Source organism: Cherax quadricarinatus, chromosome 85 (assembly GCF_038502225.1).
Source record: "Cherax quadricarinatus isolate ZL_2023a chromosome 85, ASM3850222v1, whole genome shotgun sequence".
NCBI lineage: Eukaryota > Metazoa > Arthropoda > Malacostraca > Decapoda > Parastacidae > Cherax > Cherax quadricarinatus.
The window spans coordinates 8,278,498-8,304,671 of NC_091376.1; the positions used below are offsets into that span (position 1 = coordinate 8,278,498).

The following is a 26,174-nucleotide window of genomic DNA, read 5'->3' on the forward strand; positions in this document are numbered from 1 at the left end:
AAGACCTATACTTGAATACCCTTGTGTCCCAATGTCATTAACAACAAAGACCAACATGCTACGGTTACAACGGGTCCAGAATAGAGCTCTTCGCTTTATTACCGATACCAGGAGGAGAGACAGAGTTAAAATGGCAGATTTACACACACAACAAGATATCACTGCCATAAATGTACGCCTTGACACCCTAAAAAAGAAACAACTTTATACAATGCAAGAACTATACATGCCAGATAGAGAACATCCTATACAAGTGATAAATACCACAGATTACACCATCAATACTCCGCCTCACAGGACTCAAAGAATGACTCTCCCACAGAGGGTTCGTCGTTTTATTCATAAAGATGATTACCCTCGACCCATGATATTGAGCGACTTACCTGATGAAGAAGATTGGATACTACCAGAACCCTTCTATGTATACTGTGAAAATCATCGCCCCCAATTAGGGAGACATCTTAAATAACTTTCTAATGTAAAATTATGCTATTGACTATTGTTGGACACCACCATTAAGAAGCTATTGTCACGGGCTCATAAACTGGCCAGAAAATATTGCCTTTCTTGTTGTATAAATATCCGTTGTGCAATCGCGAAAAAAAAAAAAAAAAAAAAAAAAAAAAAAAAAAAAAAAAAAAAAAAAAAAAAAAAAAAGCAATTGCAACTTGTATAACTACAACCAATTCAGAGTCATGTACTTATATACCTATTATATTTATGTGACTCTGATGGGTTAGTATTATACCCCTTAAAGAATATCTTATCAATTCAAATACACTTTTTAAATTACACCAAAGTGGTTGGGCCACTTACCTTTTATATCCTACCTCTCCCCCCTTCCAACCCTTTTCCAATATTTCCATCCTTACCCATCCTTCTTCCTTCCCCATCTTACCAAAAAGCTCTGGTCATTAGAACTCGAACTCGAACCGCTTCCGCCTCAACACACACAGATTCAACCAGGTAAGACAGGACCTCACATACCTCAGGAACAACATACTTCATAGCCTAGAGCAGGACCACAACACCCATGGGGCAGGGCTTATACACCAGGCAAATGAGCAACGCATGAAAGACCCCAAAACTTTCTGGAACTTCATTAATAGAATCCGAGGTAACAACAACAACAACAAATTCGAACACATCACCCACGACAACAGAAACATCACCGACCCACAAACAGCAACAAACATCTTCAAGAATATATGGAAGAATATTTTCCACCCACACCCTCCACTATCAGACACTCTGCCACATATACAACAAATAGACCAATGGAACACTGAACACGTACACCTAACGGCACCTGACAGGTACATACAACTTGACTCACTGCCACTCAGGAACTGGACACCCCATCACAGCCAATGACATTAAAACTCTCATTCAGCGCCTTCTCCAAAAGCCCCAGGAGCCTCCGGCATCAACCACATCATCCTAGAACATCTCCCAGACTCAATCATCTCAGCCTTCACCAACCTCCTCAATGCATCACTTGCATCCGGCTACTTCCCCACTCTCTTCAAAGCAGCCACTGCTATCCTCATCCCAAAACCCAACAAAGACCACTCTGACCCAAAAAACTACCGCCCCATCAGCTTGCTCGAAGTACTGGGAAAGATCTATGAAAAAATCATAAACTCACGACTACGTAGACATCTTGAAACAAACTCTCTCTTATATAATGGCCAATTTGGCTTCAGATCAAACCGTTCCACTCAAGATGCACTCAACTTAATTCTAAACTACATCCACATAAACAAATACCAAGGGAAAAAGACAGCCCTAGTAGCCAAAGATGTTGAGAAAGCCTTTGACACAGTGTGGCACAACGGCTTAAGGTTTAAGCTATGTTCCAACTTCGACCTCCCTCTGTAACTTCCTAGATGATAGGACTATAAGAATTAAGTTCCAACTCTTCATCCAGGTCATCTGATCTGCTCTCATTATCCTTGGATCAAACTTCACATCCCCCCACACATTCTATCACAATCTTCGGCTAAACTCCATGGATTTTTTCCGTTTTTTTTTCTTTAATTTTGGTACTGAAGATGGGTCCCTAGCAATTTCGAAAAAGCGTTTTAATCGAAGTAAATTTTTACTTGGGTTCAATTGCAATTTGAACCTTCAACACAACCGGAGGTCCCAGGTTCGATCCTGGGAATGGTGTAGACGCTGGGCATGTTACCTTACATCTATCCCTGTTCACCTAACAGTAAGTAGGTACTTGGGTGTTAGTCATCTTACACCTGCTGTCCCTGTTCACCTAGCAGTAAGTAGGTACCTGAGTGTTAGTCACCTTTCACCTTCTGTCACTGTTCACCTAGCAACAAGCAGGTACCTGGGTGTTAGTCACCTTACACCTGCTGTCCCTGTTCACCTAGCAGTAAGTAGGTATTTGAGCGTTAGTCATCTTACACCTGCTGTCCCTGGTCACCTAGCAGTAAATAGGTTCCTGGTTGTTAGTCATCTTATACCTGCTGTTTCTGTTCACCTAGCAGTAAGTAGGTACCTGGGTGTTAGTCATTCGGTGTGGATGGCAACCTGGAGAAGAACACCTAAGGACCACAGAAGACAAGTTACACTGGCTTTCCTAGGTTATCCTGGGTTACTAACACACTTGGATTAATAACTTTGAGTTATCCTCCGTTAGCCTGGATTACTAACCTTCTGAGGTTAATTTCTTGGGTTATCTTGGCTTATTAATCCTCCAGGGTTGATAATCTTGGGTCATCCTGGCTTACTAACTTTCAGGGTTAGTTGTCTTGGGTTACTAGCCTGCAGGGGTTAATAATCTTGGGTTATCCTGGCTTACTAACCCTCCGGGTTAATAATCCTTGCTTACTAACCCTCCAGGTTAATAATCCTGGCTTACTAACCCTCCAGGGTTAATAGTCCTGGCTTACTAACCCTTCAGGGTCAATAGTCCTGGCTTACTGACCTTCCAGGATTAATAATCTTGGCTTACTAACTCTCCAGGGTTAATAATCCTGGCTTACTAACCCTCCAGGATTAATAATCCTGGCTTACTAACCCTTCGGGGTTAATAATCCTGGCTTAATAACCCTCCGGGTTAATAATCCTTGCTTACTAACCCTCCAGGGTTAATAATCCTGGCTTACTAACCCTCCAGGGTTAATAATCCTGGCTTGCTAACCCTCCAGGGTTAATAATCCTGGCTTAATAACCCTCCGGGTTAATAATCCTTGCTTACTAACCCTCCAGGGTTAATAATCCTGGCTTAATAACCCTCCGGGTTAATAATCCTGGCTTACTAACCCTCCAGGGTTAATAGTCCTGGCTTACTAACCCTTCAGGGTTAATAGTCCTGGCTTACTGACCTTCCAGGATTAATAATCTTGGCTTACTAACTCTCCAGGGTTAATAATCCTGGCTTACTAACCCTCCAGGATTAATAATCCTGGCTTACTAACCCTTCGGGGTTAATAATCCTGGCTTAATAACCCTCCGGGTTAATAATCCTTGCTTACTAACCCTCCAGGGTTAATAATCCTGGCTTACTAACCCTCCAGGGTTAATAATCCTGGCTTGCTAACCCTCCAGGGTTAATAATCCTGGCTTAATAACCCTCCGGGTTAATAATCCTTGCTTACTAACCCTCCAGGGTTAATAATCCTGGCTTAATAACCCTCCGGGTTAATAATCCTGGCTTACTAACCCTCCAGGGTTAATAGTCCTGGCTTACTAACCCTTCAGGGTTAATAGTCCTGGCTTACTGACCTTCCAGGATTAATAATCTTGGCTTACTAACCCTCCAGGATTAATAATCCTGGCTTACTAACCCTTCGGGGTCAATAATCCTGGCTTAATAACCCTAGAAGCTAGATACAGCGATTGATAAACAAGGGTGGAGGTCGACCGTTCGTCATTGTAGGAGTGCCAGCAGTCACCGGCTCTTCAACACGCAAGTTATACTTTTGTATCAATCATATCACATATTACTCGGGTAGATAATTTCCAGTAGATCCTTCATGTGTTAGCCCAAATCACCGACCAGTATGTTTTAAATAAGTGACCCACTGATCAGATCAGATAGACTGGTCCGAACCCTTGACTGGTCCGAACCCTTGACTGGTCCGAACCCTTGACTGGCCCGAACCCTGGACTGGTTTCAAACGGTGTCGTTGTGCACTACCTAACAGGTTATTAATATAATTTTCAAGAGGTTGCTAGTAGAATTGCAGTAAATCAACCATTCAAATCATTATGAAGCTGTGTGTAGTCTGTGGTCAGTCAAACAAACGGGCTTCCACATGCATAAATTGTCATTTTTGTGGAAATTGGTGTCACGCCCCTTGTGCAGATATCCAAGAACTAGCTACAAGCAGTATTAAAACAGGGAAGTGTTTTTGGGTATGCCCAAATGAGATAAATCTGTGGACTAAAATCACAAGGGTATTAAAAGAGGTCAACATCAAAGCTGCTTTCATAGACAACCTGGAAGCTTTCTACAACAGATGGGAACATAAAAAGTCTGGGCTGAATGGTACTGCCCTTGATACTGGCCATGTAGTCAGAAACTGTAAGGCTGGAGATGATGTCCTGGTAGTCAGTAAATGGGGGGCTGATAGTGCTGTCCTGGGAGATAGTAATGGTGAAGCTGGAGGTGCTGTCCTGGGAGACAGTAATGGTGAAGCTGGAGATGCTGTCCTGGGAGACAGTAATGGAGAAGCTGGAGATGCTGTCCTGGGAGACAGTAATGGTGAAGCTGGAGATTTTGTCCAGGTAGTCGGGAATTATATGCAGGAAGGAATACATATAAATGACCTCATAGGGGACAGGAGCCATAGTAGGGAAACAAGTGTAGTCAAAGATAAGATAAAACCAATATTGAAAACTAGAAATACTGCAGGAAATAGCAAACAAGAGGACTCCACTAGCAATAGTGAGGATATATTACCAAAAACAACTGGTGGGAGCTCCATTGTTGGTGCTAGGGAGGATAGAAGTAAGACAGGGAAACATGCACCAACAGGGAATACAGTCACAGAAACCCAAGGCAAACGGAAACCAAGCCTGTGCACATACTATGCACTTGGTATCTGCTGGCATGGGAAATCTGGAAAAACAGATGGGACGTGCAACTATGACCACCCTAGAAAATGCAAAACCCATATGACAACAGGAAAATGCAAACTCCCTTCCTGTAAGCTTTTTCACCCTGAACTGTGTACCTCTTCAGTACAGGAAAGACTGTACTATAACTTAAATTGCCAGGCATACCATCTAAAGGGGACAAAAAGATACAAAACATCCAGGCCATGGGAAAACCTGGGTAGCCACAGCCACTCAAGAAGGAGAGGTTTTTTAGTGCCAGGAAGGAAAAAAAACTGGCAGGAAATGGCAGAAATCGTACACCAAATCCAGTCATTCCTGGAGTGGAACCACAGTCGATGGCATCCACTCCAAACCAACAGATACAGATACTAATGCCGGAAAAAAAATCCCCCCCCCCCAGTACCAACAATACCACCAGTCCGATAACATTCTTCTTTGCAAATATACAGGGTCTAAAGCCAGCAACAAACAACAAAATACCTTTCATCCGTGGACTGCTTGCAGAGGCAAAGGCAATGTTCGCGGCTTTCACTGAGACCCACATAAAGGATCACTTGGACAACGAAATATGGATCCCAGGTTACAACCTATACAGATGTGACAGAGTGAACAGGCAAAAGGGGGGGGTTGGCCTGTACATTGCAGAGTCACTTGTTTGCACAGAACTGCTAAATGCCTCAAATGATGTAGTGGAAGTTTTAGCAGTAAAGGTCGAGAACCAAAACCTAGTCATTGTGGTAGTCTACAAGCCTCCGGATGCAACATCCCAGCAATTCCAGGAACAGCTGTTAAAATTGATCACTGTCTGGAAAACCTTCCAGCTCCTGCACCAAACATCTTGCTCCTGGGGGATTTCAACTTAAGGCACCTAAAATGGAGGAATATAGCAAATAATATTGTTGCAGTAATAACACCAGGAGGCAGCTCTGATGAAAACTCACACTCACGCGAGCTTTTAAATCTCTGCACAAAATTCAATTTAAACCAGCAAATAATAGAGCCTACTAGACTGGAGAATACACTAGACCTCATCTTCACTAACAATGATGATCTGATAAGAAATGTTACCATATCAAAAACAATATACTCAGATCACAACATAATTGAGGTTCAGTCATGTATGCGCGGAGCCCCAGACCGACATAATGAGATTAGTCACGAGGGAGCATTCACCAAATTCAACTTCAATAACAAAAACATAAAGTGGGACCAAGTAAACCAAGTCCTAACCGATATAAGCTGGGAAGATATACTAAGCAACACAGACCCCAACTTATGCCTAGAACAGATTAACTCGGTGGCACTCGATGTATGCACAAGGCTTATTCCTCTAAGAAAAAGGAGGAGTAGATGTAAAACAGAAAGAGACAGGCGCTCCCTCTACAGGCGACGGAAAAGAATAACAGAGCGGCTAAAAGAGGTCAATATATCTGAAATGCGTAGGGAGACACTGGTCAGAGAAATAGCAAGCATCGAACTTAAGCTAAAAGAATCCTTTAGGAGTCAGGAATCGCGGGAAGAACTAAAAGCCATAAATGAAATCGAAAGAAACCCAAAGTATTTCTTCTCCTATGCCAAATCAAAATCGAGAACAACGTCCAGTATTGGGCCCCTACTTAAACAAGATGGGTCCTACACAGATGACAGCAAGGAAATGAGTGAGCTACTCAAGTCCCAATATGACTCAGTTTTTAGCAAGCCGCTAACCAGACTGAGAGTGGAAGATCAAAATGAATTTTTTATGAGAGAGCCACAAAATTTGATGAACACAAGCCTATCCGATGTTATCCTGACGCCAAATGACTTCGAACAGGCGATAAATGACATGCCCATGCACTCTGCCCCAGGGCCAGACTCATGGAACTCTGTGTTCATCAAGAACTGCAAGAAGCCTTTTCCATCCTATGGAGAGGGAGCATGGACACGGGGGTCGTCCCACAGTTACTAAAAACAACAGACATAGCCCCACTCCACAAAGGGGGCAGTAAAGCAACAGCAAAGAACTACAGACCAATAGCACTAACATCCCATATCATAAAAATCTTTGAAAGGGTCCTAAGAAGCAAGATCACCACCCATCTAGAAACCCATCAGTTACACAACCCAGGGCAACATGGGTTTAGAACAGGTCGCTCTTGTCTGTCTCAACTATTGGATCACTACGACAAGGTCCTAAATGCACTAGAAGACAAAAAGAATGCAGATGTAATATATACAGACTTTGCAAAAGCCTTCGACAAGTGTGACCATGGCGTAATAGCGCACAAAATGCGTGCTAAAGGAATAACAGGAAAAGTCGGTCGATGGATCTATAATTTCCTCACTAACAGAACACAGAGAGTAGTCGTCAACAGAGTAAAGTCCGAGGCAGCTACGGTGAAAAGCTCTGTTCCACAAGGCACAGTACTAGCTCCCATCTTGTTCCTCATCCTCATATCCGACATAGACAAGGATGTCAGCCACAGCACCGTGTCTTCCTTTGCGGATGACACCCGAATCTGCATGACAGTGTCTTCCATTGCAGACACTGCAAGGCTCCAGGCGGACATCAACCAAATCTTTCAGTGGGCTGCAGAAAACAATATGAAGTTCAACGATGAGAAATTTCAATTACTCAGATATGGTAAACATGAGGAAATTAAATCTTCATCAGAGTACAAAACAAATTCTGGCCACAAAATAGAGCGAAACACCAACGTCAAAGACCTGGGAGTGATTATGTCGGAGGATCTCACCTTCAAGGACCATAACATTGTATCAATCGCATCTGCTAGAAAAATGACAGGATGGATAATGAGAACCTTCAAAACTAGGGAGGCCAAGCCCATGATGACACTCTTCAGGTCACTTGTTCTATCTAGGCTGGAATATTGCTGCACTCTAACAGCACCTTTCAAGGCAGGTGAAATTGCCGACCTAGAAAATGTACAGAGAACTTTCACGGCGCGCATAACGGAGATAAAACACCTCAATTACTTGGAGCGCTTGAGGTTTCTAAACCTGTATTCCCTGGAACGCAGGAGGGAGAGATACATGATTATATACACCTGGAAAATCCTAGAGGGACTAGTACCGAACTTGCACACGAAAATCACTCACTACGAAAGCAAAAGACTTGGCAGACGATGCACCATCCCCCCAATGAAAAGCAGGGGTGTCACTAGCACGTTAAGAGACCATACAATAAGTGTCAGGGGCCCGAGACTGTTCAACTGCCTCCCAGCACACATAAGGGGGATTACCAACAGACCCCTGGCAGTCTTCAAGCTGGCACTGGACAAGCACCTAAAGTCAGTTCCTGATCAGCCGGGCTGTGGCTCGTACGTTGGTTTGCGTGCAGCCAGCAGCAACAGCCTGGTTGATCAGGCGCTGATCCACCAGGAAGCCTGGTCACAGACCGGGCCGCGGGGGCGTTGACCCCCGAAACTCTCTCCAGGTAAACTCCAGGTAATGTCTATCAGGTCGCATCTGATGCTGGTAAAGCCCTTGATCGTCGACATCATTTGACGGCTCAAGAGGTAATATGGGATGTCCTAGTCTGTTCTCTTTGACTACAGTATTCCTCACTGGTGACTGTTATGGTGCTAGGGTTGATGTATTGTCTGTAGTTTTTTCTTGCAGCATGGGGCTCGTTGGCTGCCGTTGTCGGGTGGGAGCTTGAGCAGAAATATTGTAAGCTGGCTGAGCAAGGGGACGACCCCGTTGTTGATGCTTCCTCGGCTTCTTTCGTCGCTGTGGCCGGGGACGTGGCACTGAATTCCATGTTACTGTAGGCTACTCTGAACGAGACTGTTGCTCAATGGTGAGGGCTCTATTTAATGCTGGAGGCTGGACAACCAGAGTTTTCCCTGCTGCCTTGAGACGGCGGGGCCTCTCCGGGCAGTGCAAATTCCAGGCATGATGCTTCTTGTGATGAATGGTTTGAAAAACCGACAAGTTGAAGATTAAGACATTTATGCAGTCTTTGGACGAAGACCTACTTCGACTAGTGGATGGTACCACTATGACCCCGCCTCCGCCTGCTTCACCTCACCTCACTACAGTATATAAGCCACGTCTACGGCCCTATGCTGTACATTCTACAAGATTGATGGACTGAACACATCGACTCCAGGCTGAGGGACTGATTACCTCATACTCCTCCTCTCCTTACGCCTTCCTCTTTGTATTGGACTGATGAAGCCACTGTGTGGCAAAACGTTTCCTGAATAAAGATTCCCATATGCTGCATAAATGTCTCAATCTTCAACATGATGCTTCTTGCCACAAATAATAGAGCCTACTAGACTGGAGAATACACTAGACCTCATATTCACTAACAATGATGATCTGATAAGAAATGTCACCATATCAAAAACAATATACTCAGATCACAACATAATTGAGGTTCAGACATGTATGCGAGGAGCCCCAGACCGACAAAATGAGACTAGTCACGAGGGAGCATTCACCAAATTCAACTTCAATAACAAAAACATAAAGTGGGACCAAGTAAACCAAGTCCTAACCGATATAAGCTGGGAAGATATACTAAGCAACACAGACCCCAACTTATGCCTAGAACAGATTAACTCGGTGGCACTCGATGTATGCACAAGGCTTATTCCTCTAAGAAAAAGGAGGAGTAGATGTAAAATAGAAAGAGACAGGCGCTCCCTTTACAGGCGACGGAAAAGAATAACAGAGCGGCTAAAAGAGGTCAATATATCTGAAATGCGCAGGGAGACACTGGTCAGAGAAATAGCAAGCATCGAACTTAAGCTAAAAGAATCCTTTAGGAGTCAGGAATCGCGGGAAGAACTAAAAGCTATAAATGAAATCGAAAGAAACCCAAAGTATTTCTTCTCCTATGCCAAATCAAAATCGAGAACAACGCCCAGTATTGGGCCCCTACTTAAACAAGATGGGTCCTACACAGATGACAGCAAGGAAATGAGTGAGCTACTCAAGTCCCAATATGACTCAGTTTTTAGCAAGCCGCTAACCAGACTGAGAGTCGAAGATCAAAATGAATTTTTTATGAGAGAGCCACAAAATTTGATTAACACAAGCCTATCCGATGTTATCCTGACGCCAAATGACTTCGAACAGGCGATAAATGACATGCCCATGCACTCTGCCCCAGGGCCAGACTCATGGAACTCTGTGTTCATCAAGAACTGCAAGAAGCCCCTATCACGAGCCTTTTCCATCCTATGGAGAGGGAGCATGGACACGGGGGTCGTCCCTCAGTTACTAAAAACAACAGACATAGCCCCACTCCACAAAGGGGGCAGTAAAGCAACAGCAAAGAACTACAGACCAATAGCACTAACATCCCATATCATAAAAATCTTTGAAAGGGTCCTAAGAAGCAAGATCACCACCCATCTAGAAACCCATCAGTTACACAACCCAGGGCAACATGGGTTTAGAACAGGTCGCTCCTGTCTGTCTCAGCTACTGGATCACTACGACAAGGTCCTAAATGCACTAGAAGACAAAAAGAATGCAGATGTAATATATACAGACTTTGCAAAAGCCTTCGACAAGTGTGACCATGGCGTAATAGCGCACAAAATGCGCGCTAAAGGAATAACAGGAAAAGTCGGTCGATGGATCTATAATTTCCTCACTAACAGAACACAGAGAGTAGTCATCAACAGAGTAAAGTCCGAGGCAGCTACGGTGAAAAGCTCTGTTCCACAAGGCACAGTACTAGCTCCCATCTTGTTCCTCATCCTCATATCCGACATAGACAAGGATGTCAGCCACAGCACCGTGTCTTCCTTTGCAGATGACACCCGAATCTGCATGACAGTGTCTTCCATTGCAGACACTGCAAGGCTCCAGACGGACATCAACCAAATCTTTCAGTGGGCTGCAGAAAACAATATGAAGTTCAACGATGAGAAATTTCAATTACTCAGATATGGTAAACATGGGGAAATTAAATCTTCATCAGAGTACAAAACAAATTCTGGCCACAAAATAGAGCGAAACACCAACGTCAAAGACCTGGGAGTGATTATGTCGGAGGATCTCACCTTCAAGGACCATAACATTGTATCAATCGCATCTGCTAGAAAAATGACAGGATGGATAATGAGAACCTTCAAAACTAGGGAGGCCAAGCCCATGATGACACTCTTCAGGTCACTTGTTCTATCTAGGCTGGAATATTGCTGCACTCTAACAGCACCTTTCAAGGCAGGTGAAATTGCCGACCTAGAAAATGTACAGAGAACTTTCACGGCGCGCATAATGGAGATAAAACACCTCAATTACTGGGAGCGCTTGAGGTTTCTAAACCTGTATTCCCTGGAACGCAGGAGGGAGAGATACATGATTATATACACCTGGAAAATCCTAGAGGGACTAGTACCGAACTTGCACACGAAAATCACTCACTACGAAAGCAAAAGACTTGGCAGACGATGCACCATCCCCCCAATGAAAAGCAGGGGTGTCACTAGCACGTTAAGAGACCATACAATAAGTGTCAGGGGCCCAAGACTGTTCAACTGCCTCCCAGCACACATAAGGGGGATTACCAACAGACCCCTGGCAGTCTTCAAGCTGGCACTGGACAAGCACCTAAAGTCAGTTCCTGATCAGCCGGGCTGTGGCTCGTACGTTGGTTTGCGTGCAGCCAGCAGCAACAGCCTGGTTGATCAGGCGCTGATCCACCAGGAGGCCTGGTCACAGACCGGGCCGCGGGGGCGTTGACCCCCGAAACTCTCTCCAGGTAAACTCCAGGTAAACAGTTCGGAAATCTAGGTTCCATAGCTTCACCTTTCTGCAGTTTATCCAAGCAGTCCTTGGTTGGGTGAGACCCGCTGCAAGTGCCGCATATTTTTCCTTAAACTGACATTGGGTGCTGAGATGGTTGCACCTGTGGTACCTGAAGCACCTCAGAGGTTCTGGGTTGTACATCCTAACCTGGTATTTTCCCCAAGAACCGAGATCTAGTTGTGTGGAAATTTATTTGGTCCCTAAAGTTCCACAGGACAGATCCGGCATGGCCGTAATGGAATGGCTGAGCTGGGTGGCCCTTAAACTCACCGAAACAAAGAGCGTTCTCCCCGAACATAAACACATTTCTCTCCCCGGGTTGGCGATTGATGGTAGGCACTTATTTATTTATAGATTTACCCTTCAGGGAAGGAGTAGGTAGTTTTACTGTTAGTATATTAATATTAGGTTTGCTAAGGCAACTGTAGATAATAATAATGTAGACCTAAGACCTTAACATAGGTAGTAATAGGGCGATAATGTAGGCAAACACTAGGATAAGTTAGCTAGGGAAATCTGGCAGCCCTAGTTTGAACGAAGAGACGAGGGTCTGGAAGAGAAACCAGCTCGTTCTTCTTAAGACAGACACCAACTGGACAAGACGTGCCATGATCAGCAGACGGCGCCCCCATGTGTCTTCACATTTGAGACCTGGAGAAATATGGTAGAGGCACCTCGATGTACCATAGATGACCTCCGTCAGGGCCATACAGTAAGACAAGACCTCCTCTTTATCTCGTAGATTTCTGGCCAGTGTTTGGGGAGAATTGTGAGTGAGTTTGATCTGTGGGCCCAGTGTGCAACAGGCAGTGCATGCCCAGTAAGTACCAGTGTCTCAAGGCAGTCTGGAAGCTAGTGTCCGTGTCTGCATAGTTATACTAGGGGATACATACCCTCTTGGATATAGGAATTTCTGAGGTGCAGGCAGGACACTAATAATGTTTGAATATTGCAGGAATTAAGGCTCCCAGTTGCACGTGGTTTCTGAGGGGAAGTCCAAAGGGGCTAAGGCTAAGCTTAGGGAAGTTGAAGATCAGGATATATGCTGCAACACCAAGTAAGTTAGTCCTTTATACGTGCCTGCAGGCGAGTTTCTTGCAACATCAATCATTTGTGAAAATCTGTCCTATAAGCCACTTGTGAGGCTCAGGAACCCACCTCAGAGCTCGGTGTCAACAGAGTTTGCCAGGTTAGGCAAGTCCACACAAATTTTCCCAAAAAAGTGGTCCTTCAAAACCGTGATGTAGAATAGCTAGGTTAAGCTATCATAGCTAGGCCACAGTTAGAAACCAGTTTAACAGAGTTAGGTTAAGTTAGCACACCTAGGCCCAGAGTTACACAGAGGCTAGGCCAAGCTGACTATTCGCAGAAGTTGTTATTTGTAGTAATTTACAGGCAGGCCAGGTAGGCTAGAGAAGCTTGTGAATTTAATTACAGTGGATTTGCAAGGTAGCCATAGTTAGGCTAGGCTTGTGCAATATTTACAGCAGTTATAGGAGCTAGGACAGATTTAACCTAGTTATTATTTACAGGGAGTTCTAAAGCTAGGTTAAATTAAGCTAGCACACTAGTTAGGTTAGGATTTACCTTATCCAACCATCCATGCTAGACTGAGTAAGCTAGGTCAAGCTGTTTACACACATTATTCATTTACTGTTTCACAAGTTGATTTGTTGAATTTACTTGTGCTAACCAAGTGATTTTAATTTGTATACTGCACTTTTTATTGTGTGATTTTCATTGTCTTTGATTCATCTTAATGTGGGATTTGTGAATTGTACCTGAGACTAGGTTAAGTCCTGTAATTATTTGCTGGCATTGTACAGGAAATTGCTAGGTTAAGCTTTCACACTGATACACATTTCGATTGGGATTTGAGAGCTAACAGTGTACATTTTTTATTCATAGTAGAGTCAATATAATAAAGGGAATTGTTAAGCTTGTTGAGAAGCCTTGAGACTCGTTCATTCTCACCTAATACCGTTCGTGCTGTGGGGTGGGCTAATTGAAGTACAAATTATCATTCTCATGTAATACCGTTCGTGCTGTGGGGTGGGCTTAATTGAAGTACAAATTAGTACCGTGATCTTAACTAAACCGCAACTATGGTAGGTGAAGATGTAGTACCAGCTGTCCCAGCTCTAAGTCAATTAAAGCGGTCTATGGGAGCCTATAAGGGGTGCCTGAGCAAAGCATGTGAGGAATGTCATACGGTCAGGCAAGACCAGGACGTAGACTGGGAGGAACTAGAGAGTTGCCTGAAACCTTTGGAGCAAAGACTGGAGGCCTTTGAGAGATCATTTATCCTTTATGAGACAGAGGCCTATACTACAGGTGAGTCTGAATATGCAGTCGAAGTAGCACGGACAGACTATGACGAACGAAGGGCAGAGTGTAAAGCAGAGATGAGACTCTGCAGGCAGTTAATAAAGACTTTGAAGGCCGGTACAGCAGGGGGAGCAAATGTTTCAAGGAACACGAACAACAGCACGCCTGTTAATGTGTTGCCCAGATTGCCCCAGTTGAATTTACCAACGTTCGATGGAACCTTAACAGAGTACATTGCTTTCTGGGATCAGTTTAAAGCCCAGATAGATGAGAGGAACGATTTGTCAGATGCCGTCAAGTTGCAGTATTTGCGGTCGCAGCTCAAGGGTAAAGCCTTAGACCTGGTCCGGCACAACCAGATCACTGACACTAATTACCAACATGCCAAAGACCAATTAGAAGACATGTTTGGCAACACTGAGGAGATAAAAGTGGCCATACTTTATCGGTTGTTGGATCTAGAGGCTTGCCGACATGACCGTCAAAGCCTAGAGAAGTTCCGTATTGAAATTATGAGCTTGACAAATAGTTTCAGAGATTTGCATGATGAGGATGATTCAGAATGGGTCCTTAGCCAGGTGATTCAGAGGAAACTGGCTAGCACTACAGTGCATGAGTTACGCTTAAAATATCGGACGAATAGCTTCACGATAAAACAAATTGTTGAGGGGTTGGGAGATCTCATTTCTCATTTGAGTATAGGTGTGAGAGAAGAGTCACCACCATCACCACATAAAAGTCCAGACAGTCACTCAAAGATCTCGAGAGATCAGTCTAAAGCTCGTACGACTAGCGTTGGATTGTACTATGGTAAAGAAGTGTCTAAGGTAAGAACCTCTAAGCAGAACCTCAGAGGCACTCATGCCAGAATATGCGTGTTCTGCGAAGGCAAACATGCTAGCACGAGTTGCTCGGAGTATATAACACTGAGCAGTAGACAACAGAGACTAAGGGAGTTGAGACTCTGCTTCAAGTGTTGTGGGGAACACTTTGCGAGAGACTGTGGCACCCAGCTCAGTGAGTGTCGAGTCTGTTGCAAAGGTAAGCACCATACTGCACTATATCCCAATAATTTAAGGGAGCCCCAGGCTAGTAGGGATATCTCTCAGGTAGAGATAGAAAGTGAGTCCAAGCCTGAAATGGTAGCCAGCCTGATTAGTGGGAGTGAAGTCTCTAATCCGAGTGAGAATCATGGAGGTGCTGCCCTTCCTACAGTCATGGCAAAGGTTGTGAATGGGCAAAGGTCAGAAACAACCTGATTATTCTTTGACCCAGGAGCACAAGTATCCTTGATAACAAAGAAGTTGGTGGCTAAATTAAAGTTGAAGGCCACAAGGAAAGTTAGTATGATGTTGGGAGGGGCTATAAGTCAGGCCCCACCCAAATCTTATGACGTGGTGGATGTCACAGTCAAATTAGGTGGACATTGCAGAGACATTACAGCCTTGGTGGTAGAGACATTACCCAGGGCAATTACAGTGAGAGGTCTTGCTGCAGCAGCTAAGCGATTGAAAGACCTTGACGTGAAGCTGGCAGACCAGGGAATTACCACTGACACAGTCAGAAATGTAGGTATCCTGGTGGGAGCCAATCGTATAGATGACTTCCTGTCTACACGACGGACGTTTAGGGAAGGAATCGGGTTATACAGATCCTCAGTAGGATACATCATAGGCGGCAGGATTCCACCTGAATTCCCTGCCACGCCAGATAGAGGAGAAGCTGTCCCCATGATAGCTGGGGGAGTAGTGATAATGAATACCAGTATACACTATGAACTGCCAGGGAAGCTGAACCAGGTAGGTAGTGACGAACACTCGGCCACCTTGGGAAAACACTTTTACAGGGTACATAAAGAGGGAGATAGATTGCCATTAAATCTAGGGAACCTCGTAACAGTGGGAGGAAAGGCTGCCAAGGCATGTGGGCCACTGGGTGGGAAAGTACGGAGCTGCTCACTCATGGCTAGACATACGAAAGACGTTAAAGTTAAAATTAAGGGTGCTAAGACAACCGGAACCAACAAGTTTACACCCCCAGAGGTCCACGCAGGGGAAACTGGACGGTTGAAGTTAGACTGGAGTCTGCTCGATGAGAGGGGCCATACGGAACTCGTGTCCAGGGTCCACCATGGGGGCTCACGGAAGGTGAACTTGATTTAGACTTAGCGCCTACCTTCGCCGGTGGGAGGATGTGGAAATTTATTTGGTCCCTAAAGTTCCACAGGACAGATCCGGCATGGCCGTAATGGAATTGCTGAGCTGGGTGGCCCTTAAACTCACCCAAACAAAAAGCGTTCTCCCCGAACATAAACACATTTCTCTCCCCGGGTTGGCGATTGATGGTAGGCACTTATTTATTTATAGATTTACCCTTCAGGGAAGGAGTAGGTAGTTTTACTGTTAGTATATTAATATTAGGTTTACTGAGGCAACTGTAGATAATAATAATGTAGACCTAAGACCTTAACATAGGTAGTAATAGGCCGATAATGTAGGCAAACACTAGGATAAGTTAGCTAGGGAAATCTGGCAGCCCTAGTTTGAACGAAGAGACGAGGGTCTGGAAGAGAGACCAGCTCGTTCTTCTTAAGACAGACACCAACTAGACAAGATGTGCCATGATCAGCAGACGGCGCCCCCACGTGTCTTCACATTTGAGACCTGGGGAAATCTTGTAGAGGCACCTCGATGTACTGTAGATGACCTCCGTCAGGGCCATACAGTAAGACAAGACCTCCACTTTATCTCGTAGATTTCTGGCCAGTGTCTGGGGAGAATTGTGAGTGAGTTTGACCTGTGGGCCCGGTGCGCAACAGGCAGTGTATGCCCAGTAAGTACCAGTGTCTCAAGGCAGTCTGGAAGCTAGTGTCCGTGTCTGCATAGTTATACTAGGGGATACATACCCTCTTGGATATAGGAATTTCTGAGGTGCAGGCAGGACACTAATAACGATTGAATATTGCAGGAATTAAGGCTCCCGGTTGCACGTGGTTTCTGAGGGGAAGTCCAAAGGGGCTAAGGCTAAGCTTAGGGAAGTTGAAGATCAGGATATATGCTGCAACACCAAGTAAGTTAGTCCTTTATACATGCATGCAGGCGAGTTTCTTGCAACATCAATCATTTGTGAAAATCTGTCCTATAAGCCACTTGTGAGGCTGAGGTACCCACCTCAGAGCTCGGTGTCAACAGAGTTTGCCAGGGTAGGCGACTCACTTGGAGGCAGTCCACACAAATTTTCACCTTAGGTCCACTTCCCCAGGATGCCACCCACAACAGTCGAGTGGTATCCTAGGTGAAGAGGATCAACAGGTGTAAGGAAACTTGCTTAACATCTCCACTCGTCCAAGAATCGAACCCAAGTTCTCTTCGTTGTGAGTCAAAGGCACAACCACTGTGCCATCTATAGCACTTTAGTTAGGTTAGGTAAGGTTTGTCAGGAAACAGGACAAGTGTTTCCTGACGCGGGTCTTAGTTGGAGCTTTTGGTCATCTGACAGAAGCCTTCCATTGGCTTATCCCTCCACCTCTTTGAAAATTATGGTTATGGAATTGAAAGTAATTTAGTACTGTATTATCTGCTAATTACAATTCAACTACGGTGCACACCATCTGTGCACAACACCTGTGCACACCACCTGTGCACACCACCTTTGCATACCACCTGTGCACACCACCTGTGTATATCTACAGTGGCATATTGCCAACTATTCTGAAAAAATACCCTGACTTTGCCTTTGTAAATAACTTATAAAGACTTAAAATTGTGTAAATTCCGCTACACCATTCTAAAATATAAGGAAATATAAATAGTAATTCAAAACCACATATAAGGTACATTTTAATTCATGTCTGCATAAATAACTCACTATGATTGTAACCAGATATAAACATGTAAATAGTTTATTATCACTGTAACTTGTTTAGCTATCAAAACTTTGTGGCCGAGTCCCCGGACCCGTTATGTTGGGTTCAGTACGGCGTATGTTGTCAGTGGCCCTGTAAACCCCAACAACAACAACAACCCATTATGTGATGAATGGTTTGAAAAACCGACAAGTTGAAGATTGAGACACTTATGCAGCATATGGGAATCTTTATTCAGGAAACGTTTCGCCACACAGTGGCTTCATCAGTCCAATACAAAGAGGAAGGCGCAAGGAGAGGAGGAGTATGAGGTAATCAGTCAACCCATTATGTGCCACTGTTATATTTTGAGTGCCACTCATGGATGGCTATGATATACCTGGAGGGTGATAAATTAGACACATGACTCACGAAATCGTAATGACACGACGGTCTGGAGTTTTGAGACTGATCGCGGGTTCAAACCCCACCCATGGTACGGTTTGTTTCACTTGGGTATCTTTAATGAGGAAACGTTTCGCCACACAGTGGTTTCATCAGTCCATACAAAGGAGAATGGTTAAGAACAAGAGGAGTTTGAGGTAATCAGTCCCTCAGCCTTAGGTCGATGTAATTAGTCCATCAATCTTGAAAAGAAGAAGTGGCTTATATACTGTAGACAGGTGAGGTGGTATTACATTTGACGAATGTGGAAATAGGTCATGCCTAAGAGTTAGGCAAGTGAAGAATTCCCAGATTACCTCAAACTCCTCCTGTTCGTCATCATTCTCCTTTGCATGGTCTGATGATGAAGTCACTGTGTGGCGAAACATTTCCTCATTAAAGATACCCAAGTGTTGCACATGTGTCTAATTTATCAACTTGTTCTCTGATCCATTCATCTACATACCTGGAGGGTATTTCGGGGGTCAACGCCCCCCCGGCCCGGTCCATGACCAGGCTGGTGTGCACAATAAGGTCATATAAACCAAGACCACCTGTGCACACCTGGACTCCCTGGTTTCACTGGTTAAGTTGTATCATGTACTTGTAGATATAAAGATTATTATTATAAGAGTGCAACAGCAGGAGCTGTGACTCGACCCATGCAACCACAAACAGAAGAGTCCTGTGTGTGTATAACTTATTATAACGGTGAACAGATATAAACATGTAAACAATTTAATACCATTGTAACTTGTCCAGCTATCAAAACTTTGCGGCCCAGTCCCTGGACCCATTATGTATACCTCTGTAATCTTTTAAGAACCAGTATGGGTATGGGGTACCAGGCCATGAGGCCTGGTCTCAGACCGAGCAGCGGGGGCGTTGGCCCCCGAAACCCTCTCCAGGTAAACTCCAGGGAGTAGGTTCGCCGGTCTTGTCCCTGCCCGGGTCTTTTCCAGATGATGATCTGGCGTACATAAAGTAAACTGAGTTTAGTTGTATCGTCTGAGAACCTAGTTTATGGTGTACCGTCAACTTATCCTGTGCGTGTAGCGCAAAAAAAAAAAATATGATTACAAAAATCACAATGGGTCGTTGTTCGACCCTACTGAATATTGTTAGATCTCCAGGTAGATGTTTGGACATTTTAAGATATAATGCTCCAGTGTATGACCGTGTCTCTGTCCACACACCAGCGTATGACCGTGTCTCTGTCCACACACCAGTGTATGACCGTGTCTCTATCCACACACTAGCGTATGACCGTGTCTCTGTCCACACACCAGTGTATGACCGTGTCTCTGTCCACACACCAGCGTATGACCGTGTCTCTGTCCACACACCAGCGTATGACCGTGTCTCTGTCCACACACCAGCGTATGACCGTGTCTCTGTCCACACACCAGCGTATGACCGTGTCTCTGTCCACACACCAGCGTATGACCGTGTCTCTGTCCACACACCAGCGTATGACCGTGTCTCTGTCCACACACCAGCGTATGACCGTGTCTCTGTCCACACACCAGTGTATGACCGTGTCTCTGTCCACACACCAGCGTATGACCGTGTCTCTGTCCACACACCAGCGTATGACCGTGTCTCTGTCCACACACCAGCGTATGACCGTGTCTCTGTCCACACACCAGCGTATGACCGTGTCTCTGTCCACACACCAGCGTATGACCGTGTCTCTGTCCACACACCAGTGTATGACCGTGTCTCTGTCCACACACCAGTGTATGACCGTGTCTCTATCCACACACTAGTGTATGACCGTGTCTCTGTCCACACACCAGTGTATGACCGTGTCTCTGTCCACACACCAGCGTATGACCGTGTCTCTGTCCACACACCAGTGTATGACCGTGTCTCTGTCCACACACTAGTGTATGACCGTGTCTGTCCACACACCAGTGTATGACCGTGTCTCTATCCACACACCAGCGTATGACCGTGTCTCTGTCCACACACCAGTGTCTGACCGTGTCTCTGTCCTCACACCAGAGTATGACCGTGTCTCTGTCCACACACCAGAGTATGACCGTGTCTCTGTCCACACACCAGTGTATGACCGTGTCTCTGTCCACACACCAGTGTATGACCGTGTCTCTATCCACACACCAGTGTATGACCGTCTCTCTATCCACACACCAGTGTATGACCGTCTCTATCCACACACCAGTGTATGGCCCTGTCCCTATCCACACACCAGTGTATGACCGTGTCTCTATCCACACACCAGTGTATGACCGTCTCTATCCACACACCAGTATATGACCGTCTCTATCCACACACCAGTGTATGACCGTCTGTATCCACACACTAGTGTATGGCCGTCTCTATCCACACACCAGTGTATGACCGTCTCTATCCACACACCGGTGTATGACCGTCTCTGTCCGCACACCAGTGTATGACCCTGTCTCTGTCGACACACCACTGTACTGCTTTCAGTGTATGACCGTCTGTATCCACACACTAGTGTATGACCGTCTCTATCCACACACCAGTGTATGACCGTCTCTATCCACGCACCAGTGTATGACCGTCTCTATCCACGCACCAGTGTATGACCGTCTGTATCCACACACCAGTGTATGACCGTCTCTATCCACACACCAGTGTATGACCGTCTCTATCCACACACCAGTGTATGACCGTCTGTATCCACACACCAGTGTATGACCGTCTCTATCCACACACCAGTGTATGACCGTCTCTATCCACACACCAGTGTATGACCGTCTCTATCCACACACTAGTGTATGACCGTCTCTATCCACACACCAGTGTATGACCGTCTCTATCCACACACCAGTGTATGACCGTCTCTATCCACACACCAGTGTATGACCGTCTCTGTCCGCACACCAGTGTATGACCGTCTCTATCCACACACCAGTGTATGACCGTCTCTGTCCGCACACCAGTGTATGACCGTCTCTGTCCGCACACCAGTGTATGACCCTGTCTCTGTCGACACACCACTGTACTGCTTTGTCTCTGTCCACACACGTGTATGGCCCTGTCACTGTCGACAAACCAGTATATGGCCCTGTCTTTGTCCACACACCAGTGTATGACTCTGTCTCTGTCCACACACCAGTATATGGCCCTATCTCTGTCCACACGCTTTGCATTTTATATCATTGACATCTCCATACGAACAGTACTGCCAAAGATACTTATAGCCTAGCTTTAATCTAGCCTTGTGTGTAGTGTGTCATGCTGACCTGGGTTCCATACGGCACATGCTGTCAGTGGCTCTATAAACCCTCACACGGCACAAGCCGTCATAGGCCCTCTAATGCAACAACTTACCTGTGCACACTTAGCCAGCAATTGATCATCTTCCAACATCAGTGCTGTCTCATATACACCAGGGAAGGTGCTCGCCGTCACTTCTTGAACCAAATACTGGAAGACAGGAGAGAAATGAGTGACTGTCCCCTGGATGGACGTAGCAAGAACTGTTTGTAGCTACAGAAGCAAAGTTAGTGGGTGTTCAGTTTTCAGTATCTCCTTCTCCTTGTCCTCAAATATACGTGTATTTAAAGTTAACATGTTAATTGTGAGTTTCCATATTACCCATTAATGCTCTTGACTCCATGAGTGTCTATTGTGACATGATCATGACTTGGGCAGTGAAAATGACTGATGTTGTGATGTAGTCCAGCTGGGCTTGTGAGGTCTCTGGGGAGACCTAATTTAACCAATTATATGGTCACACCTTGCCTTGGCAGACGTCTGTAGCCACGCCCACGTCTGAGGTCTTTTGTTCTTAACAGCGTCAGAGCTCGGCGTCAGGTCGCAACACGTGGTACATACACCATTGGGGAGGGGGTACTTTGACTACCATAAAAGCCCAAGGAAGAGCATGATCATGAGATTCGAGCGGAGCTGCTGCTGGGGTGCAGGGCTCGGGAGAAGGCTGCTGAAGTCTCTGGAGGAGACTGTTGGAGGCATTGGGCAGAGTACTGGCTTGGCGCAGTACTCGTGCTGTGTAGGTCTTGGGACCGGTGGCTTAGTTCCTGTAGTGAACTGTCCTCTGTGCTATATTGTAAGTTATATTCATTTTCGTCAAGTTGATTGTATTCCCTGTCTCACTGCTTATGTGTACCATCCCATTTATCTAAACCACAATAATGTTCTGTTCCCAAATATATTATTGTACAAAGACGTAATAATAAACTGTGTTTGAGTAGAATAGTAATATTCACTGTCCCCGTTATTTGCTATTCCTATTTCTTATATTTTATTATGTTTATATATGAGTGAAGAGTGGGCGAGGCATATGTTAGTGAGTATTGTAGAGTTAATGAGAGTGTCGTGGTGGTCACCACTGACCTGTCATTACTTACCTACCTCCGCACTCACCCCTCCTACTGCCTACGCCTGTCACCTACCTACTACTGACCCCCTCCACTTACCCCCATATTCCGCTAATCATTACCCCCCTACATGACATGGTGTCTAAGCGGTGGTGGTTCTTCTTATTTTTATAGTAGGAACCAGTCCCATGTGCCTTATTTTTGACTGCTCGGTTATACTTATGTTATGCTACCATTTTTTTTTCTTGTGTGTGTAAAGTTAAAGTAAATTTCAGTGTGATATTATAATCCTAGTGACCTTAACTGACCTTTTTTTCAGACGGTGGGTCTGAATAATTGTTTGGTTGTAATATTATATTTGGTGGAGTGGTTGTTGGTTAGAGATAAATGGTGGAGAATATCAGTATTTGGGTGAGACTTTTGGGGGAAGCAATTACTGGCCGAAATTGAATATTTACAGAGGAATGAGAAGTCACCCAGCCCACCTTGGAAGACTCACCCACAACTGTCACCCATTGAAGAGTTGCCTATAATTGCTGTCCACCTGATGTGCCCAGTCACCCAGCTGATATGCCCAGTCACCCAGCTGATGTGCCCCAGTAGATGTATTGCTGCCCTGGTCTGTCATCCAGTGTAGTGGGTGTCTGTCTGCGTCACCCAGCCTCTGTGACCATCACCCACGGACCGCCAGTTACCCGCAGTTGCCAGGGATGGGTGACCGCACCTGCTGTTGATGACCTGAAGTGACCTCACCTCACCTCGAGAAACTGACCATAGCCTGCTACTGCTGATGTCGGCTGCTGAGATGCTGTAGCCGTGCTGCTATGCTGTGCCCGTGCTGCGATGCTGTAGCCATGCTGCGATGCTGTGGCCGTGCTGTGTGCTGCTGTGATACGACCGTGCTGCGATGCTGTAGCCATGCTGCGATGCTGTGGCCGTGCTGTGTGCTGCTGTGATACAGCCGTGCTGTGATGTTGAGATGCTGCGGTCGTGCGGTGATGTTGAGATGCTGTGGCCGTGCTGTGTGCTGCTGTGATACGGCCTTGCTGCGATGCTGCCTAGCTCAAAAGGAGGAGATGGCGGTGATGCTGCAGTGGTGTGTGAGGGATTCTGGCTGGTGTGCCAGGACAGGAGAATCTACTATGATGGAGCTGCCATTCTCCGAGATGTGGAAGGAAGTGAGCCGCGGAGATGGACTCCAGCTGCTGGGACCAGCCTGCTTTCAAGGGCGGAATGGAGGTGTATCCTGCCTTGTTGGTCGACCTGTACGACCGGTATGCGGGGATGCCCTGCCAGCCATGAGAGACAATTAAGAATGTGAGATGTCCCCAGCCTACTTTGACTTGCCAGAAGTGTTAGTGTTACCTGTGTGGAATAAGGTGACCTTGAAAACGGTCCAGTGATTATGGCCGCCTTGTTTTATGAGGCCAGTGAATCCTAGTAGTGGCATAGGATAATGGAGGGTCTTAGCTGCGATGCCTGCCCTGTCTCGATTTTCAGATGTTGTAGTGTGCATGTGAAGTGTGCCGAAAATGCGACCTTGGTGGTCGTGAAGTGGTCCAGTTGCAGTTACTTGAAAGAATGCAACCCGTTGGAGCAGTTTTCCACGCCATAGAAGCCTAGAGAGGTTTGGCCCAATGGTTAACGTGCGAGGGTGACTAGCATTGGCTAGTGCATTTCTAGTAGAAGTAGGGAAGGCACTGGAGCCCGATATTTAGGTTTAAGGAGAAATGACGGGTAAAGAGGCTTTGCACCAGAGAGCGACTATTATGCTGACCAACTGCCAGGTGTACTGATTATGCTACCTTGTGGTAGTTGAGGAGGTTGAGGGAAATATAATTGTATTATGTATAATTTTGTCTTTGTATTGTAATAGATTTAAGGGATTAGGATTAAAATAGTCTAATAACTAGGACAAATTGTCCTAGTTCTCAGATATTTTAAATTAGGGGAGAAAGGGGGATGTGATGTAGTCCAGCTGGGCTTGTGAGGTCTCTGGGGAGACCTAATTTAACCAATTATATGGTCACACCTTGCCTTGGCAGACGTCTGTAGCCACGCCCACGTCTGAGGTCTTTTGTTCTTAACAGCGTCAGAGCTCGGCGTCAGGTCGCAACACGTGGTACATACACCATTGGGGAGGGGGTACTTTGACTACCATAAAAGCCCAAGGAAGAGCATGATCATGAGATTCGAGCGGAGCTGCTGCTGGGGTGCAGGGCTCGGGAGAAGGCTGCTGAAGTCTCTGGAGGAGACTGTTGGAGGCATTGGGCAGAGTACTGGCTTGGCGCAGTACTCGTGCTGTGTAGGTCTTGGGACCGGTGGCTTAGTTCCTGTAGTGAACTGTCCTCTGTGCTATATTGTAAGTTATATTCATTTTCGTCAAGTTGATTGTATTCCCTGTCTCACTGCTTATGTGTACCATCCCATTTATCTAAACCACAATAATGTTCTGTTCCCAAATATATTATTGTACAAAGACGTAATAATAAACTGTGTTTGAGTAAATAGTAATATTCACTGTCCCCGTTATTTGCTATTCCTATTTCTTATATTTTATTATGTTTATATATGAGTGAAGAGTGGGCGAGGCATATGTTAGTGAGTATTGTAGAGTTAATGAGAGTGTCGTGGTGGTCACCACTGACCTGTCATTACTTACCTACCTCCGCACTCACCCCTCCTACTGCCTACGACTGTCACCTACCTACTACTGACCCCCTCCACTTACCCCCATATTCCGCTAATCATTACCCCCCTACATGACAATGTGAACGAGTTGGTTCAAGCATGTGGGAACCTCACCTGGGAGCACAGCTTGCACAGAGGATCCATCTGGTACTTAGCAGCTAGCTGGTATACTTGGAGAGCCAGCTGAACCCCCGGCAGCTGGCTGTGGTTGAGGTATATATGATCTAGGAGCCAGTTGAAGGCTTCAGGAGGGTCTTCCGGAAGGTGCAGCAGGTCACCCTCGGCCAGGGGACCATACAGCATGGCCTCGAAGACTGGAGAACTTATGGCCAGGACCCAACGATGGACCTGCTCAAGCAGGAGACCAAGACCAGGATTAGTTGTGCTACCTCAGCAGCTAGCTCATTCTGTGAGCGGAAATAAAAAAAAGCTAGATTACAGAGGTTACAAAGGGTCTTTACCAAGCAGACTCTTGGATGTCACTACCGTCCGGCTCCGGCTGGGTTACCAGTATCTTTGGGAGACTAACTAAAACCAACTAACCAAACTAAATGTAAACTTTGCCAGGTGGACTATTGTCACAACCTGCGTCATTATGTACTGGAATGCGATCACATTAATGAATTCTGAGACAATTCACAAAGAAAAGTTTAATAAATGTCAAATTATTTTATCCA

General features: G+C 45.5%; 1 protein-coding gene and 1 long non-coding RNA gene across 2 annotated transcripts in view; one reads left to right on the forward strand and one right to left on the reverse strand.

The window, feature by feature from the left end:
• Positions 1-26,174, reverse strand: part of LOC128703158 (uncharacterized) — a 65,209-nt gene that overhangs the window by 26,387 nt on the left and 12,648 nt on the right. Inside the window, exons 2-3 of the mRNA XM_070103326.1 lie at positions 25,612-25,845; positions 21,797-21,892 (exon numbers count right to left, since the gene is read on the reverse strand). Coding sequence (XP_069959427.1) covers positions 21,797-21,892; positions 25,612-25,845 — 330 coding nt within the window. The remainder of the gene's footprint in view (positions 1-21,796; positions 21,893-25,611; positions 25,846-26,174) is intronic.
• Positions 468-25,314, forward strand: LOC138855211 (uncharacterized). Its single transcript, XR_011394401.1, has 2 exons — positions 468-966; positions 23,267-25,314. It is a non-coding gene; the product is annotated as an uncharacterized lncRNA (long non-coding RNA).